The 17,420-nt window shown below is 42.8% G+C and overlaps 2 protein-coding genes across 2 annotated transcripts in view; one reads left to right on the forward strand and one right to left on the reverse strand.

The window, feature by feature from the left end:
- The window catches only part of LOC118560417 (protein NLRC3-like), a 70,630-nt gene extending 63,566 nt beyond the window's left edge, over positions 1 to 7,064 (forward strand). Inside the window, exon 9 of the mRNA XM_036131403.1 lies at positions 6,509 to 7,064. Coding sequence (XP_035987296.1) covers positions 6,509 to 7,032 — 524 coding nt within the window. The 3' untranslated portion in view covers positions 7,033 to 7,064. The remainder of the gene's footprint in view (positions 1 to 6,508) is intronic.
- Positions 7,065 to 15,045: 7,981 nt separating this feature from the next.
- The window catches only part of LOC118560442 (kinesin-like protein KIF20B), a 73,588-nt gene continuing 71,213 nt past the window's right edge, over positions 15,046 to 17,420 (reverse strand). The window contains exons 2-6 of the mRNA XM_036131433.1: positions 16,443 to 16,556; positions 16,229 to 16,375; positions 15,574 to 16,153; positions 15,173 to 15,292; positions 15,046 to 15,098 (exon numbers count right to left, since the gene is read on the reverse strand). Coding sequence (XP_035987326.1) covers positions 15,991 to 16,153; positions 16,229 to 16,375; positions 16,443 to 16,556 — 424 coding nt within the window. The 3' untranslated portion in view covers positions 15,046 to 15,098; positions 15,173 to 15,292; positions 15,574 to 15,990. The remainder of the gene's footprint in view (positions 15,099 to 15,172; positions 15,293 to 15,573; positions 16,154 to 16,228; positions 16,376 to 16,442; positions 16,557 to 17,420) is intronic.

The raw sequence follows: 17,420 nt of genomic DNA on the forward strand, positions 1-17,420 counted from the left end.
GTAGGACGCTTCCTTAAGAAGTTTCGTATGAACTGTCAGGGGGCAACTTTCTTCCACCGGGAAAAGTTGCTACACATCAGTGATCTCAAAACACCAATGTTCCCACGTTTTCACTTAAAAGTATATGGCATTTGACATTTTAAAAGTTTTAAGCCCCCCTGAAAATGAGAAAATCCTCGTTATTCGATGCTGTAGCGCACATATTCTCTAGTTACTGGAGGAAAATAGGGAGTACCAATATGGCGGCTGGTGGCTTCACAGCGACATGTATTATATACGTCTCATTTTTATCCTACCAGACATGGAAGTAAACTTGTATTTTGTTAAAAAGTGAAAGAGATGTGTTAACATGTTATTGTTCAGTTAGTGAGTTAAAACAGAAAACAACCACAAATGTTGAAATAATACTGAATAAAATGAAGTAGTTTTAAGTTTTTGACCATATTATTACACTGTTACACATTCATCTATGGATTTGTTTATCAGTGTAGATCTTTAACCTCATTGGTGAATCAGGCTGAGTTTCATCAAGCCTGTATGGTCTGACATTTTCCCCTCAGCAGGAACACTTAAAGCACTCAGGGCTTCACGCTGCGTCTTTATGCTGATCCAGCTGCTGATGTTTCCCTCTTTTCAGCTCCATGAACTTCTAGCCTGTTACAGTTTATAACCATCGTCACCTTTCACAGCCACAGGTTTCTCATCTCAGTCTCTGCTCTGACCAGACAAATCTCCTCTATTGCTCTCCTCAGGGCGCTCTGGTGCGTAATTACCAAGCTGAAGGCTTAGTTTGAAATTGTTCTCTGAGCGTTTAGTTTGTGGTCAGAGCGGACGGAATAACGACTTTCTGCTTCGCTTTTAGTCCACTAATAGTCTTTATTGGGGAATTCTAAAGGAAATATAGCACTTTTTATGCATGGCAACCCCAGAGTTGATGACTAAAGGCTCAGCTTTTCAAGCTCTGTGTCTCTCTGCTTCCTAAGTGACTGTAGAAAAAACACTTTTTATGGTAACGTCTGGTATCAGCATAATTTATACTAATGATATCAGTTTGCGACAGACTGGCGACCTGTCCAGGGTGTACCCCGCCTCTCGCCCAGTGAACGCTGGAGATAGGCACCAGCAACCCCCGTGACCCCATGAGGGATAAAGCGGTTCGGAAAATGGATGGATGGATGGATATCAGTTTGAGGCGGTGAGGCGGGCAGATTTTACCCCCATTGGTGCTCTGCATGCGAGGAATAAACAGTGGGAAAAATGCATAAATAAATATTGTAAAGGGCTCCTTTAGAGGGAAGAGGAGGAATAATGGGTCTGAGCTGAAGCCCCTGATGTTACAAGTTCCTTAATATGACCCTTAAAAGTCCACACCTAAATTACATTTAACGTAATTATGCTCACCTGAATTAAAGAGCAAGGCAGCATTCCACTGAAGCACCGCTGGTTCTGTGTGGTTAAAAACAAAATAGCATGAAACACAGCTGCTGACTCTCCTACTGACTTTAATTGGAACATTTTGGTACGAGTGGAAGGACATTAAATGTAGAGATTCACGTTTTGAAGGCTGGCTGCTGATAAAAGCACCTGGGTCTGAGGGAAGGGAGGAGAGAGGAGCAGTAAGAGCGTTGAGGCACAGAAACACAGCGCATGTAGTTAAAATAATGCAGAATTAATAAAACCAAACTTATAAAGCAGGCGGCCTAGTATTGGAGTCAGAGCCGTGACTGTGGGAGCTGAGTTTTTTCCACAGGAGAGGAGGACTAAATGGAGCAGAGTGTTTCTGTTAGGATTATTATTCATCTGGCACAAGGGACCTTTTTAATTCAATTTATTTATATAGCGCCAAATCATGAAACATGTCATCTCAAGGCACTTTACAAAGTCAAGTTCAATCATATTATACAGATTTGGTCAGATTATACAGATTGGTCAAAAATGTCCTATATAAGGAAACCAGTTGATTGCATCAAAGTCACGACAAGCAGCATTCACTCCTGGGGAAGCGTAGAGCTACAGGGAGAGTCGTCTGCATTGTCCATGGCTTTGCTGCAATCCCTCATACTGAGCAAGCATGAAGCGACAGTGGGAAGAAAAACCACCCATTAACGGGAAGGAAAAACCTCCGGCAGAACTGGGCTCAGTATGAACGGTCATCTGCCTCGACCGACTGGGGGTTACAGAAGACAGAACAGAGACACAACAAGAGAAACAAAAAGCACAGAAGCACACATTGATCTAGTAATCTGTTCTACATTAGATGGAAGTAGCGGGTGAGCCGTCTTCTCTGGATGATGTCACAGTTAACAGAACGCCAGACCAGGTGTACCTACTATGAAGAAAAAGAGAGAGAGCAAAAGTTAAAAGCTGAAATTACGACAGTCATTTCAATGTAATACAATGCAAAACTGGAGAACAGTAGACTGAAGAACAGTAGAAATCAGTAGAGTGAGAAAATTAGACCCTGATGTCCTCCAGCAGCCTAGGCCTATCACAGCACAACTATAGAGATAGCTCAGGGTATGAGCCACTCTAACTATAAGCTTTGTCAAAAAGGAAAGTTTTAACATTAGTCTTAAAAATAGATAGGGTGTCTGACTCACGGACCAAAACTGGGAGTTGGTTCCACAGGAGAGGAGCCTGATAGCTAAAGGATCTGCCTCCCATTCTACTTTTAGAGACTCTAGGAACCACCAGCAGACCTGCAGTCTGAGAGCGAAGTGCTCTGTTAGGAACATACGGGGTAATCAGAGCTCTGATATATGATGGAGCTTGATTATTAAGGGCTTTATACGTTAGAAGGAGAATTTTAAATTCTATTCTTGATTTAACAGGAAGCCAATGAAGGGAAGCTAAAACAGGAGAAATATGATCCCTCTTGTTGATTTTCATCAGAACTCTTGCTGCAGCATTTTGGATCAGCTGAAGGCTTTGAACTGCATTTTGTGGACTTCCTGATAGTAAAGAATTACAATAGTCCAGCCTTGAAGTAACAAATGCATGGACTAGTTTTTCAGCATCACTCCTGGACAGAATGTTTCTAATTTTGGCGATATTCCGGAGGTGAAAAAAGGAAACTCTGGAAACCTGTTTAATATGGGATTTAAATGACATGTCTTGGTCGAAAACAACACCAAGATTTTTAACTTTATTACCAGAGGCCAAGTTAATGCCATCCAGATTAAGGGATTGATTAAGAACTTTATTTTTTGAAGACTCTGGCCCAAAGATTACAACTTCTGTCTTGTCAGAATTTAAATGCAGGAAATTTAAAGTCATCCAGCTTTTGATGTCATCAAGACATGACTGCAGTCGAAGTAACTGATTGGATTCATCAGGATTTATGGATAAATATAGCTGAGTGTCATCAGCATAACAGTGGAAATTAATCCCATGCTGTCTGATAATTTTGCCAATCGGAAGCATATATATAGTAAATAGAATTGGTCCAAGGACTGAACCCTGTGGTACTCCACAAGTGACCCTAGAGTTTGAGGAAGATTTATTATTAACATGAACAAACTGGAATCTGTCTGACAGATAAGATTTAAACCAGCCTAATGCTTTCCCCTTAATCCCTACAGTATGCTCAAGTCTTTGTAGGAGAATATTGTGATCAACTGTATCAAATGCAGCACTGAGATCTAACAGGACAAGTATAGACACAAGTCCATTATCTGAGGCCATGAGAATATCATTGGTGACCTTCACCAGAGCTGTTTCAGTGCTATGATGAGCTCTGAAGCCTGACTGAAACTCCTCAAGTAGGTCATTACTTTGTAAATGTTCACAAAGTTGATTAGCAACTACTTTCTCAAGAATTTTAGATAAGAAAAGAAGATTAGATATAGGTCTGTAATTTACTAACTCATCTTGATCAAGAGATGGTTTCTTAAGTAAAGGTTTAATAACAGCTACTTTAAAAGCCTGTGGTACATATCCATTTACCAAGGATAGATTAATCATGTCTAAAATAGGACCACTGATCAGAGGGAATACCTCCTTAAACAACTTGGTTGGGATTGGGTCTAACATACAGGTAGAAGGTTTAGATGAAGCTAAAATTTTAGATAGCTCAGAAAGCTCTACTGCTTTTAAACAGTTCAGACACTGCGCAGGTTCTAAGGATTCCTCCAATGCTGCCTCACTTACTGAGGATGAGGTAATCATGTTTGGGAGGATGCCAATTATTTTATTTTTAATGGAATCAATTTTATTTATGAAGAATCCCATAAAATCATTACTGCTAAGAGCTAAGGGAATGGATGGATCAACAGAGCTGTGGCTCTGGGTAAGTTTGGCAACTGTACTGAAGAGAAATCTAGGATTATTCTTATTCTCCTCAATTAATGATGAAAAATATGCTGCTCTAACTCTGCGAAGGGTCTTGTTATACAACAATAGTCTGTCCCTCCAGATTAAGTAGGATTCCTCTTGGTGTGTAGAGCGCCATTTTCTCTCCAATTTCCTAACATTGTGCTTCAAGGAACGCAGCTCTGAATTAAACCAAGGAGCCAGCTTCCTGTGAATAATCACCTTCTTTTTCAAGGGAGCTACATTGTCTAATGCAGAACGCAATGACGAAGTCATACCGTTTACAAAGACATCTATTTGTGAATTGGAAGAAACAACATTGCTGCCATCTACAGGGCATTTCTGCAATACGGAGGATATTAAAAAGGGGACAGACTCTTTAAGTTTTGATACAGCATTATCCGATAAAGATCTACTATAATGGAACCCTCTTTTGGGGGTGGAGAACTCAGTTAGATTAAACTCAAATGTTATTAAAAAATGATCAGATAGGACAGGGTTGTGAGGAAATAATTTTAGTTTATTATTTGCTCTTTGAGTGAAGCGACCACTGAGTTTGGTCTCCATATTCACAAGCATGGAAACAGGCCTGCAACGTAGGGTTAGCTTGGTGGTTGCTGGCTTTAGCTTTAATTAATAAGCATTTAAGCAAATATTATTGAACTGTGATTGTAGATTGAAACCCTGAGTTTTTTTATTTTAGTGTTTTATACAGAGAAACACTTGCTACTTGTCTTTATTTCATTTAAAGGTGCTAAAGTATATTTATTTTATTCATCTTTTTTATCTTCCTAAATAAAAGGGGAAACATTAACACTTTATACCAGGGGTGTCCAAACTTTTTTAGTGAGGGCCAAATCCAGAAAACTAAACAAAGGGCCACACTAGAGGTGCCATATTGCCACATGAATACTGTGTGTATTTCTAAGTCAGCTATAATGTGAAGAACATTGCAGTCAGTGGGAGCAGTGATGCTGTCCTTTGATTGAAGGATGGCTGACATGTCAGCAGAAAGTTTGGTGGTTGAGACACGAAGGACTTCACAGAGATGCTGTCAGTCATTCTGCTTCTCAGTCTGCTTTTGTTCTGATTTAACAGAGAAAATCTTTGTTCACATCTGGATGTTGAGCCCAACAGGCTCATCATTGTTTCTGCGTGGCGTCTCATCAGAGGAAACTTGGCATTATCCAAACTCTGAAAGAATTCAGGGAGGGAGAGAAGCTGATGTTGACTCTGCAGAGAATCATCACATTGCATTTCAATCAGTTCTAACTGCAGACTCTCTTCCACTTCTTCTGCATCCACCAGGAAGGAGGTGGAGAACAGCTGGATTGGTTTTTCAATGACAGAAAAGTCTTGGAGACGCTGGTTGAATTCTGTCACCAGAGATGCAATCACAGACATATATTTCTCCTTTTTAGCAGAAAGGTCGGCCTTTGGAAAAGCAGACGTGATTTCAGACAGAGCAGGGAAGTGTGCAGCATTAAAGCCTCCTAGTTGTGTCTCAAAGAGGCGGAGCTTTACCCAGAAGGCTTTCAGGTGTGCATACAGGTGTGGCACCAGCTGTTCTTTGCCTTGTATCTTCTTGTTCAGTGTATTCAGACGATGCGTAAGATCAACTAAAGATGCCAGGTCTGCCAGCCACAGAGGGTCACTTAGTTCATGAAGAGGTCGGCCCTTCTCTTTTAAAACCTGCTCCATTTCTGATCTCAGCCAATCAAAGCGCTGCAGCACAGAGCACGTGAATTTCCCACAGCGACACTAAATCCACTGCAGGTTGTAATGTTTCATCATCATCATCATCATCATCATCATCATCAGAGCCCAGGTGTCTGTCTGCTCTCAGCTCTTCTTTCTTTCTCTGGATTTTTACAACAAGTGGACGTGTCCAAATGTTGGACTGGTCCTTTCTCAGTGGAGGACAATGTGTGTCTGAGAGACATGTAATGTCCATGTTTGCTGCTGAAAGAGACTGATGGTCTGACCCCCCTCCTCCTTTCAGGGTGGAGCCTGCTGGAGTCCGATGGTTGACACCAGGTCCATGGAGGTGTAAGTGTGTTTTTAATTTGATTCATGACAACAAAGCAGCTCACATTCAACCATCTTCAAACTGTCCATCACTCATTCAGGAGTCATCATCAAAGTGTCAATAAATGATCAATAACTGCAGCTGGATTGTCTTTGTTCTCTCCATCAGATTCCTGTCAACTCACAATCGACACAAACACAGTGAGCAGAAAACTCAAACTGTCTGAAGACAACAGGAAGGTGACACATGTGGAGGAGTTTCAGTCATATCCTGATCATCCAGACAGATTTGATGTTCCTCAGCTGCTGTGTAGAACTGGTCTGACTGGTCGCTGTTACTGGGAGGTCGAGTGGAGAGGAAGAGTTAATATATCAGTGAGTTACAGAAGAATCAGGAGGAGAGGAGACAGTTTAGACTGTTGGTTTGGATATAATGATCAGTCCTGGAGTCTGAACTGCTCTGATGATCTTGGTTACTCTGTCTGGCACAATAACAGAGAAACATCTATCTCCTCCTCCTCCGTCTCCAACAGAGTAGCAGTGTATGTGGACTGTCCTGCTGGTATTCTGTCCTTCTACAGAGTCTCCTCTGACTCACTGATCCACCTCCACACCTTCAACACCACATTCACTGAACCTCTGCTTCCTGGCTTTGGGTTCTTGTTCTATGGTTCCTCAGTGTTTCTGTGCTGATTGAGTCTAAAGAGTCTCCTCCTGTCAGAGAAAGCCTCTCCCTGTTGAACAGATAGTTCAGTCTGTTCATGTCTGTCTCTTTCACTCAGAAACACGTTTTCACATTCATGGATTCAATCTGTTTCTTTGTGAAACTCTTCTAAATGATTCCTTGGAAACTTCTTCCTCTTCCAGTCCTTTAAAGATGGAAGCTGGGATTATTCCAGGATCCACATGTTGTTTTTCTGCCTGTTTCCAGTCAAAGCTTCACTCTGAATATCAGCATGTTGACTTTCTCTCTTGGTTTTTTACTTTCATTCATCAGTCAGATTTCATTGAAATGTTGGCCAGTTTTTCTCAATCTCTGGACATTATCTGTTTCTGTCGGCTCCTATTTTTCTAAACACTTTTTACATTCACATGTTAAATCTTCCTTTTGTATATTTGCTGCAGTTCTACTTCATGTGTTTTAATGAGCAATAAACAGATTTTCTTCTTCTGTGTTTGATTCATTTGCTGCTCATTCTCTTCTGTTCCTCTGATCAATTATCAATATTTGAATAAAACTCTGACGCTTGTTTAAATAAAACAGATTTTTTTTCTATCAACACTGACTTTCAAAAAGTCCTAATTTACAGTAAAATATTTCCATCTTCTTTCTGACATGTTTTTAAATGACAGATTTTGTTATTTAGTTGAATAAATCAGCAGCAGAAACTCAAAGCAATGATGAAATGATATTTCTGCTCCATCTTTCCAAACCTTGAAAACACGTTGAGAATGAAAGAAGAGCCGACACTGACAGTCTGGGACTAAAATCAGCTTCTTTACTTCCAAACTGCTGACTTGGAGAGACTGAAGACCAGTTTTTCATTTTCTAGCTAAACTCCTGCGGCACCAAACCAGAAGCTGAACCAACACCAACAACAGAACCACATGGAACATTTCCACATCACAACTTCTTTCTATTCTGGACTTTTATTTTTACACAGGAAACGTGTGAACGCGCACACACAGCCACAGCGTGCACAGCGTCCTGCTGCTCCTCTTAAAGGGACAGTCCCACATTTTCAGCTTCAGGTACCTGTCAGCCCTGGGCCAGACTGACAGAGGCCAGGCTGCCACACATCGGCGCCACCGGGCCCTCTGACCACCGCCAGCAGCAATTCAGGTGAAGTGTCTTTGTCTCCTATTGGTCGGCTGTGTCAGGTAATTCATGTCTCTGAGAAAAAGGTGCATTTAGAGCAGGGTTAAAGTTCTCCGTCGCTGCGATGGATCTCCGCCCTTTTTGTCTTTATCTAACCCTTTCAGAATGTGAAACAATGTTCCCTAACCCTAAAACAACTAATTATTCCAGCTGCTCTTTTCTGAAGCAAAGAAGGCAGAGCTGCAGTCAGAGCGGCTGTCAGTCAACATGCAGCAGCGTCCATCTAATGAGCCGCTGCTCACCAGGACACTCGTTAGATAAAATCACAAGGATTTAGATTGTTATGGAAAATATATAATCATTTTTATGTTAATAGCTCCACTAAGACTCCAGGTGCAGACCAGTACAGGAGTTATTTATGGGGGGTTTGCAGAATACTATACGGTTTTCAGAACTATCTCCTGATTCTCAATGTTATCTTAGTTAACTCCTAGAAACTGGCCAGGTCAATTACCTACAACTAATGGCTGAAGTGTCAGAAAGTATATGTCTGCTGGAGATTGAATGTCTGCAGGGTTGTTAATCCAACCCCTTTGGGAGTCCTTGAGGTGTTGTTAAAAGGACATGTTTGGGGTTGGATGATGAGACAACAGCTTAGGACCGTGCAGAAGACGCTTCGGGGGTAATAGACTACATGAAGTTGATCGTAAGAGTTTGTAAGTGTTGTCTCCCTTTTTGGAATTCCAAAATTAAATAAATGTAAGAAGTGTTTGGTCTCTGATCATTGTTTCTTCCTTTGTGACCAAATTCCTGGACCGGGGAGACGGGCCGTGGTGAAGCTACAGGAAACGGACCCGGAATCATAAGAAGATGCATACAGATTATTAAGGAAACTGTGTCAAAAAAAAAATAAAAAATAAACTGCAGCTAAAACTTGGACTGGAGAACAGGATCTAATTGGGTGAGGCCAGAGAAAGACGATTCTCAGAGAGCTTTTATAAAGTTATTTTTTTATTTTTACACGGAGTGGAGCGCGATGTGAAGCAACATTATAGAAGCAAGTCACAGTAGAAACATGTTAAAAAGCCTCCAGTGGATCTATGGACTCATTTTACTCCAACACAAAAACATCTGCCAGACAGAAATGTACAGCAGCCAAGATTACCTTCAACAATGTTTAAATTTCTGCAAAACTTTAATAAAGGTTTTCTGATTAAAAGGTGTTCATCTTTAAAAGCAAGTTACGTTTTTTTCTGATACAGGGTCGTGGGGCGGGAAGCAGAGACTGATTTTTGTAATGTGAGATCTGTGTTAAATTCAAATGTATGACGTCATTATAGTGTTGGTTATGTGTCCTGCATTGTCCAGGTTGGGGTTGGCCTTGTATGATCATAGGATTAATTTATCCTGAATGTGAATACAGGTGTGAAGTAGATGATGTAGTGATGAAAGCTGCTGTCTTTGGTACTAGTCATAGTTTATGGAGATTTTCTGAGGGACAGGGAGGGAAGGGAGATGAAAATATAAAGTGGAGCAGTGAGTAAACTGAACTATTTTGTTAAAAGTGTGAAGGAAGAAGTTGATGCTGCAGAGATGAAAGTGAACCAGGTGATGTTCTGGATGTGGAAAGTGAAGGAGAGGATGGAGAGGCCGTCCAGGATGACACCAAGGCTCTGAAGCTGAAAGGTGGAGAGATACAGGAATGGTCAACCGATAATTTAAAAGTACCAGATTTGGTTAAAGTGTACTTTACACAATAAGCACATGAGGTAATTAATGTGGCATGATGTCCACTGCCCAGTAATAGATGGACTGACTAGAAAAAAATGTTTTCAGTCAAATTGATTATTTTTGCTTTAACCCCTGATTTAGAGGGAATGTCAGTCAGAAAGGAAAATCAACATTAAAAACATCCCAAAAAAGTAAAAAAACAAAAAAACAACTGGACTTTTTTCTGAAGTTTGAAGATGTTTAGCTTCCCATCCAGGAAGCTTTCTCAATTTAAAAAGTCTGGAGTAATGTGGCGTTCTAAGCTTTATATTATTGCCCAAAAAAATGTCTTGTTATGCTTTAGATAACATGCAAACTGAACAGAAACTGGTTGACCCCTTTTCAATGGGGAGTTGTTAGGGTCATTGTGTTCTGCCCCAAATTCTCAAATGTTAACTTTTCTATGACAATTTTGCCCTAATTAAGAATAAAAAGTCTTCATCATTCAGATGTGCTGCTGCCTCAAATAATTGTTTCAGTTATGGGCCACACAAAATCAGTCCAGGGGCCAGAAATGGCCCCTGGGCCACCCTTTGGACCCCCCTGCTCTAAATGCTGAAGCAGATCCAGTTTGGCTGAATTCATCCACCTGCAGCTCGGACCCATCAGAACCTGACGGGTTCTGGGGAGAAGTCCATTTAGTGCTGATAACCGCTGACAGGAAACTGCAGTCAGATTAAAGCTGCTGATGAGGCTTTTTCTGAGGAATTACCTGCAGTCTGAATGAAAATCATGACAATAATGGTTTATCAGGAGAAAAACCGGGTTCTGACTTCTGGACCATTAGACGGTCCGGACCAACGGTTCTCCTGAAGGAACCTCAGTCCTGAACGTTTTACGTGGAAAACATTCATCACGTCTGCAGTAATTCATTTAAAACCTTCAGTCACCATCCTGACTGCCACCATCTGCTGCAGGTCCAGGTCCGAATCGTCTGGGCCTCCATCCCCGGTGTGTATCTGGACCGAACCGGGCCGGTCCTGCTCGCTGCTAAACGCTGCATTCAGACCCTTTTTATGCATCTCAGCGTTTCCTGTAGCAGCGAGCCGCCAGCAGCGGATTCTCATCCCTCTGATGAACTAAAGCAGCTCCTACGGGCCTGTTGGAGCGGATCAGAACATTTGGTACCAGCTGATCAGAACATTTGGTACCAGCTGACACGGCATCAATAACCCAATCACACATCGTCTCCTGAAACCTCATTAGGAGCCTCGCTGGTGTTTGATCACTAAAGCATTTAGCTGTGATGGATCCATCAGACACACACGCCGTGTTCTGACCCGGTCTGACCCGGTCCGGATCGCACCCTTTGGGTCCGGTTCCCTGCAGAGCTGAGCAGTCTGGATGGATGGAGGAGTCTCTGTTTCATGCAGGGAACCGGTGGAGAGGCAGGAACTCTGACATGTTGCTGATGTTCTGCAGGCCCGTCTGACCCGGCTTGTTGAAACATGTCAGAAATAACCGGATCATAATGCCACCGTGGAGCACCTCTCAGCATGTTTTTCTCCGACCAGAACCAGAACTGTTTGTTTCCTCCTCAGGCTGAGAGGCCACCGAGGCCGTCCTGGTACCAAAGCCGCTCCAAACGCACCCAGAGGTCCAGATAAACCCGGCCTGACTGACGGTCAGGAAGGAAATGAAACCATAACATCTGTTCCTCAGAACCTCTGGTTCTGAGGAACAGATGGGTTCTGACTGCCGGCCCAGATAAAGGCGAGGCCCGCTTCCATCTCAGGGTCGCTCCAGATGAACGGGTTCACGGGACGGTCCAGATGTGGAGATGGAGCTTTACCATCTATGCTGGTGGTTGTGTGTGACCCGTTTCCTGTTTTCTGGTGTGGCTGGACCTAATGGGACCAGAACCGGTCCCTAAAGCTGCAGGGTTCCAGGTTTGGGTCCAGGTGAACCTTTAGAACCAACTTAAAGAAAAAGGGAAAAAAAAAGGAAAAAAAAAAAAAGGAAAAGGAAAAAAAAAAGGGGAAAAAAAAGGAAAAAAAAGGAAAAAAAAGGAAGAAAAAAAAAGGAAAAAGGATTAGATTTTTGCTTTGTTTCTTTTCTCAGCCCTTTTTATGCCATGCAGCACATTTTAGACGCGCTGATGGTTGTTGAGCCTGAGGGAGTCAAAGCTAATCTACTGTACGTGCAAACGGCACTTGTTACGTTTTGTAGTGTATTGTGCTGGGAATCAAATTATTGTAGAAACTCAAATAAAACAAAATAAAAGGAAATTCACTGGCCAAAAAAAAAAAAAAAAAAAAAAAAAAAAAAAAAAAAAGAACCAACTTAAAGAGCTGTAGGTTCAAATCTGGAAAAGCAGAGAGTTTCTCTAATGCTGCTTTTAGCAGTAGAACCAACAGAACAGCACCGACCCAGAATATTCAGGCACCGAGAGACAAACTTCTGATGAGAGTTTGTGACTGAAACTGTCTCGATATCAGAGGAGAACCGGCAGACTGGTACCAGAAAGGCAACAGAAGCCCAGACAACCACTGGTCCTGTCCAAGTTCAGCAGAACTTAGAATCCAACTCATCTCCATCGTCTTATTTCTAGTGCAGTAAATCTGAATATCTTAGTTTAGGGGTTAAAATTCTGATTCCATCTGCAGATCAGATTATTTAGCTGCTCAGATCAAGGAGAAATAAACTCATTTTACTTTTTGTTCCTTGTTGCAGTGTTTAGGTACCAGGTTACAGGAACAGAATCTTTTCCTTCATTAGTAAACGGACCTTCTAATAAAACCGACCCACCCCTGAAATAAACGTCTGGCTCCACCAACGTGATTCTGGACCGAGCTTCAGACAGACGGACTCAGATCTGGTTCTGCTCAGTGACCCGGGTCCTGAGGCAGCTAAACAGGCCCAACCATGGCCCGTCCTCCACCGTGCTCAGCAGCTGACACCGGCTCTGTTTTTAAGTTTCTACCGTCTCGGTGCTGTAAACGGTCCAAAGCACTTTGGTCCCCAACTCTTCCTTCAGACGCAGATTTAGGAACCAAAGCTGAGCTTCATCTTCTCTTTACTGACGATTTCAGACAATCTGTGAACCGTGTTGCTGCAGCAAAGTTAAACTGGGGTTAAGATCAATTAGTTTATTCCATTTGTGGGAATTAGACGCTTCCGTAACTCAGCATCCTGTAACGGACTTTAAAACCCAGAGAGACGACATGAAACCTGAACTAAAACCTTTAAACGGCTGAAAGCGGACCCGGCTGGACGAATGAGACCCTGCTGACCCGTCTGGGTGGTTCATGGACCTCAGCGTTTAGTCTGGAGGAGGTTAGTAATGGATGCAGATGGTGAAGAGGAAGGCAGAGCAGCTCAGACGGCACAAAGGGCCCAGATGTGAGGGAAGTGATGCTAAAACTGCATCATGGCCGCCTCTCCATCATTCACACCACACATCAGCGCTTCCTGCTTCACCGCCGTTCTCAATGACTTCCTGAGCTCCACATGGATGAGGCCCACTTTCACCGCCACCCTTCCTCTCCCTCATCTTCCTCACATTTGTTCTTCCTCATCCTGTGGTTCCGCTCGTCTCTCCTGCATTCATCCTCTGTTCCTGATCACGACGCCTCAGGACGACGGCCTGCGCTCTGCTGCAGAGATCCTCCAGCAGGTGGACGTCCAGCAGCGCCTCGTCCTGTTAGTCATCAGGATCGCTAACATGGTTCTGGATCTGGAGGACCGTTTGGGACCCATCAGGTCAGACTGTGGGAGAAAAGCTGCTGAGGGACTCTGAAGGTGGTTTTCTGGACCGGTGGACAAAGCTGGACCGGCTCTGTAATTCACTGACCATTGATCCAAAGAAGTTATTGAGGTACTGGTTGGTGACAGAAACTAGGTGTGGACAGCGTTCTAAAGATAAATTTAAGAACCTCATTAGCTCCACCCACAGGTGATGATGGGTAAAGTTCACTGGTGAAACTATTCCATGGTGATTCGTCTGCATGGTCGACATAGAAAGAAATATGCATCTATTAGCAAGACATTAGAGAAAGACTCAAGTACAGATTTGAATTCTTTAAATATCTGTTGATGTCATTATTTAAGATATGATTAATATCAATGCATATTTGAACATTTATGTATTTTACAAGTGTAAATATTTATGTAATTTAGTAAATGTTGTTCATGGGTATTTTTGTCCTTTTAAGTCAGAAATGACAATTGTTGCATTCTAACTGGTATTTTTTACAGGTGAATTCTGACAAATCCAGGAGCATTGTGACATTTGTTAATGTCAACCAGAGTTACTAGAAGCTTCTGGTTAGTAAGCAAAAGTTCTACCTAAGAAACACATTGTGTCATTTCACAATGCTGTGATGTCAGGCACTAAATAGCTTCTTTCTATCAGTCCATAAATCAGGAGACAGAAACAGTTTGTCTGGTGGATCAAATCCGGCAGAAAAAGATGAAACTCAACTGGCTGCAGATAGATTTACGTCAGGATTTAATAGAAAGAGGACTAAAGTAGATCAAGTCAATATGTTTACAGAGCTTCACTGACAGCCAATCAGAACTGCTCTCTGACGGTCTCATCAGGTCAGGGAAGTCTGAGGCCAAAGGTCAAGGTTCAAGGTCGGGTCCAAAATCTCTTTCCATCCATCAGGTCCAGCAGGAAAAACCCAGCCTAGGAACTAGAGACGGGCTTTTATCGGATCGCTTCCTTTAAACAATAAATTATTTTGACAGACAAACTTGATTTTAAACTAAAACAATCGTTCTTCCTGTTTTCTCCAACCGAGCAGCAACAGAATCAAACATCAAAGCTGCGTTTGGAGCTTTAATCCATCGCCAGAGAAAACTGGGATGGAGTTTAAATAGGATTTGTTCTCATTATTATTATTATTATTATGATGGAGTAAATACGATATCAGAGGGATCTGGACATGCAGACCCGACCACAAGCTGCTTGGTTTCCTGCAGAAATCTGCAGCAGCAGCTGATGAAGAGGAGGAGGGACGAAGCTGCGGTTCTGACGTCAGAATGAAGGTAAACCTGGCGCCGCCTCCAGCAGGAAACCCAGCAGGTGGATTCATGTCAGGAGAAATGTGGAGCAGCTAAAACCACTGACCTGGTGAAGCCTCTTATTAATGACGACTTCTTCACCTTCATCGGCCGTCTCCTCCATGCTGTCCTCCATCAGACTGGAGTCTTGGTCTTCACCCTGCTGGACGGATGTTTTAGATATCAGGGATGACTGAGACGTCAGCAGCTACACGGCTAAAGGCGACTCCTTCCCACCTGAAGGTCTTCCAGACTGGCTTCCCAGCCGGTCAGGGAGCTGCTGCTGCTCTGCAGCGTCTTCCTGCTGCAGGAAGCAGGAGGAACGACGGGGAGGAGCCTGGAGATCACAACCTCCACCTGAAACAAAGCCAACAAACTACCTTTCACATTTCTCTCTGTTCTATCCACCTTATTTTTGAACAAGGAAGTAACTCTGGGTCCAACTTCTGGTTTTTTTGTTCTCCACTTCCGTTTCAGCGCTTCCCTCGGCCAAATAACATTAGCTTGACTGAAATGATAAACTGTTGCAGCAACATTTCCAATAATTGCAGAGCGATGGAAGTGGCAGGTCAGCGCTGCAGCCTTAAACTATTCATGACTGAGAGGATGACATGAAGAAGTGGCCTCTTAGAACTTACCAGGACATTTTAAACCATCTTGGGTCGTCACTTGGTGCGGACGGCTCTGCTATGTGAATGTACCAAGGCGAGCCTCCACAGTGGAAAAGTTAGCACGGTGTTAATGAACAGCAACATGGATGACCTGGTATTCATGGAGGCTGATGTCCGTTCAAGCCAAAGCAAGTCTAGCGTTCACTCTGCTGGATCCTGACTACATCAAGCGGCTCTACCGAGACCTCAGAGCGCTCTGGTGCTGCGGCTCCAGGGGAAGTTCTTCAGTCATGCAGCGGTGATCTTAGGGAAGGTAGGCTGATGAATCGTCTGAGTCAAAAACATAATGGCTGCTTCCCCGTTGTGATTAGATTGCTGCTCAGTTCATTTTACAAAGACAGCAGTGCTAAATGTTTGGGAGTGAACTGATGTTCTAACTGGATATCAGAACTTAAGGCTCAACAACTTGAGGACGTTGAGGGTCTCGTCGTACATGGAGGCACACTGGCTGACGTTGACCACCATGCAGGCCTTGCTGCTGCTGCAGAAGAAGCCCTGCAGGTAGTGGGTCAGCTTGCTCTCCCTTAATGGGACGTGCTGCAGGAGCCTGGAGGCAGCAGACAGCGGGTCACTCAGGACGCTCCAGGACCAGAACTGGTTCCCAGAACCATGAAGGTCCTACCTGGTGTGCTGGTTGTGCTGCAGAGCCTTGATGCATTTGCCCAGAATGAGCAGCGAGGCGTTGATGTTTCCAGCCTCCTTCAGGTCCTCTCCTTTGTTCTGGGTCCTGGAGCTGCGCTCAGAGCCTGCCAGGTCGCACAGACACAACCTGCGGGACGTTAACACCGTTAGCACAGCAGACGCTCAGAGACGCTGAGGTGGCGCCGGCTACTCACGCGCTGACGGCGTGGACTGGTGGCGGCTCGCCGTCCTCCACTCTCAGGATGCGGATGGAGAAGATGCTGTGGCTGCAGCAGAAGCTCAGACTTGGAGCCCAGCAGGACCAGAACCTGCAGCCCCATAAATACAGATAATCCCCATAAACACATTTAATAATGAAGCTTTTATTAAAACTACATTTGTTCTATTAAGAAATGTGATTTTTAGCACTAAACTACACACAGTAACTTTTTATTTTTTAGTGTAGTGACATTTATTGATGACTTTCTCAGTACTTGATAGTTTTAGAACATAACATAAAAGTATATGGCATTTGACATTTTAAAAGTTTTAAGCCCCCCTGAACATGAGAAAATCCTCGTTATTCGATGCTGTAGCGCACATATTCCTTAGTTACTGGAGGAAAATAGGGAGTACCAATATGGCGGCTGGTGGCTTCACAGCGACTCGTTCTAACAGCGGCTATTAGCACTCCAGTGTATAATAGAGATCAGTGATCAAAACCGACTCATACAAAAAAAAAAACAACCTGCATAGAGCAGCAGCTTTTACATTAATCTCTTTCTCTTTTTATACATTTACCCAAATCAACTGTACAGTATGTATCCTCTTTTTAATCTTAAATCAATGAACATGAACCATTCAAATTGACAAAGTAGCACACAGAGCTATAAAATTCATTTTTAAACAGCTCACACACACAAAATGGTGTGAATTAATTATTTTAAATCACATTTCAATCATGTTTGTTAATCATTCATTAAATTACTGTCTCTCAATAACTCAAAAGCACACTGTTGCTTGTTTTAGCTCATAAAACCAGCTCGCTTAACTATATAGCATTAGTTGGCATATAGTAATAGTACAAATCACACGCAGCAATAGCTCAATTAACACAGATAATTTACACAAAACACAATTTTTTTACATCCTCAATTCACACATATACCTTCATCTGTCTCCAGCTGGTTTTA

The sequence above is a fragment of the Fundulus heteroclitus genome, unplaced genomic scaffold (genome assembly GCF_011125445.2).
Source record: "Fundulus heteroclitus isolate FHET01 unplaced genomic scaffold, MU-UCD_Fhet_4.1 scaffold_43, whole genome shotgun sequence".
In the NCBI taxonomy this organism is placed as follows: Eukaryota; Metazoa; Chordata; class Actinopteri; order Cyprinodontiformes; family Fundulidae; genus Fundulus; species Fundulus heteroclitus.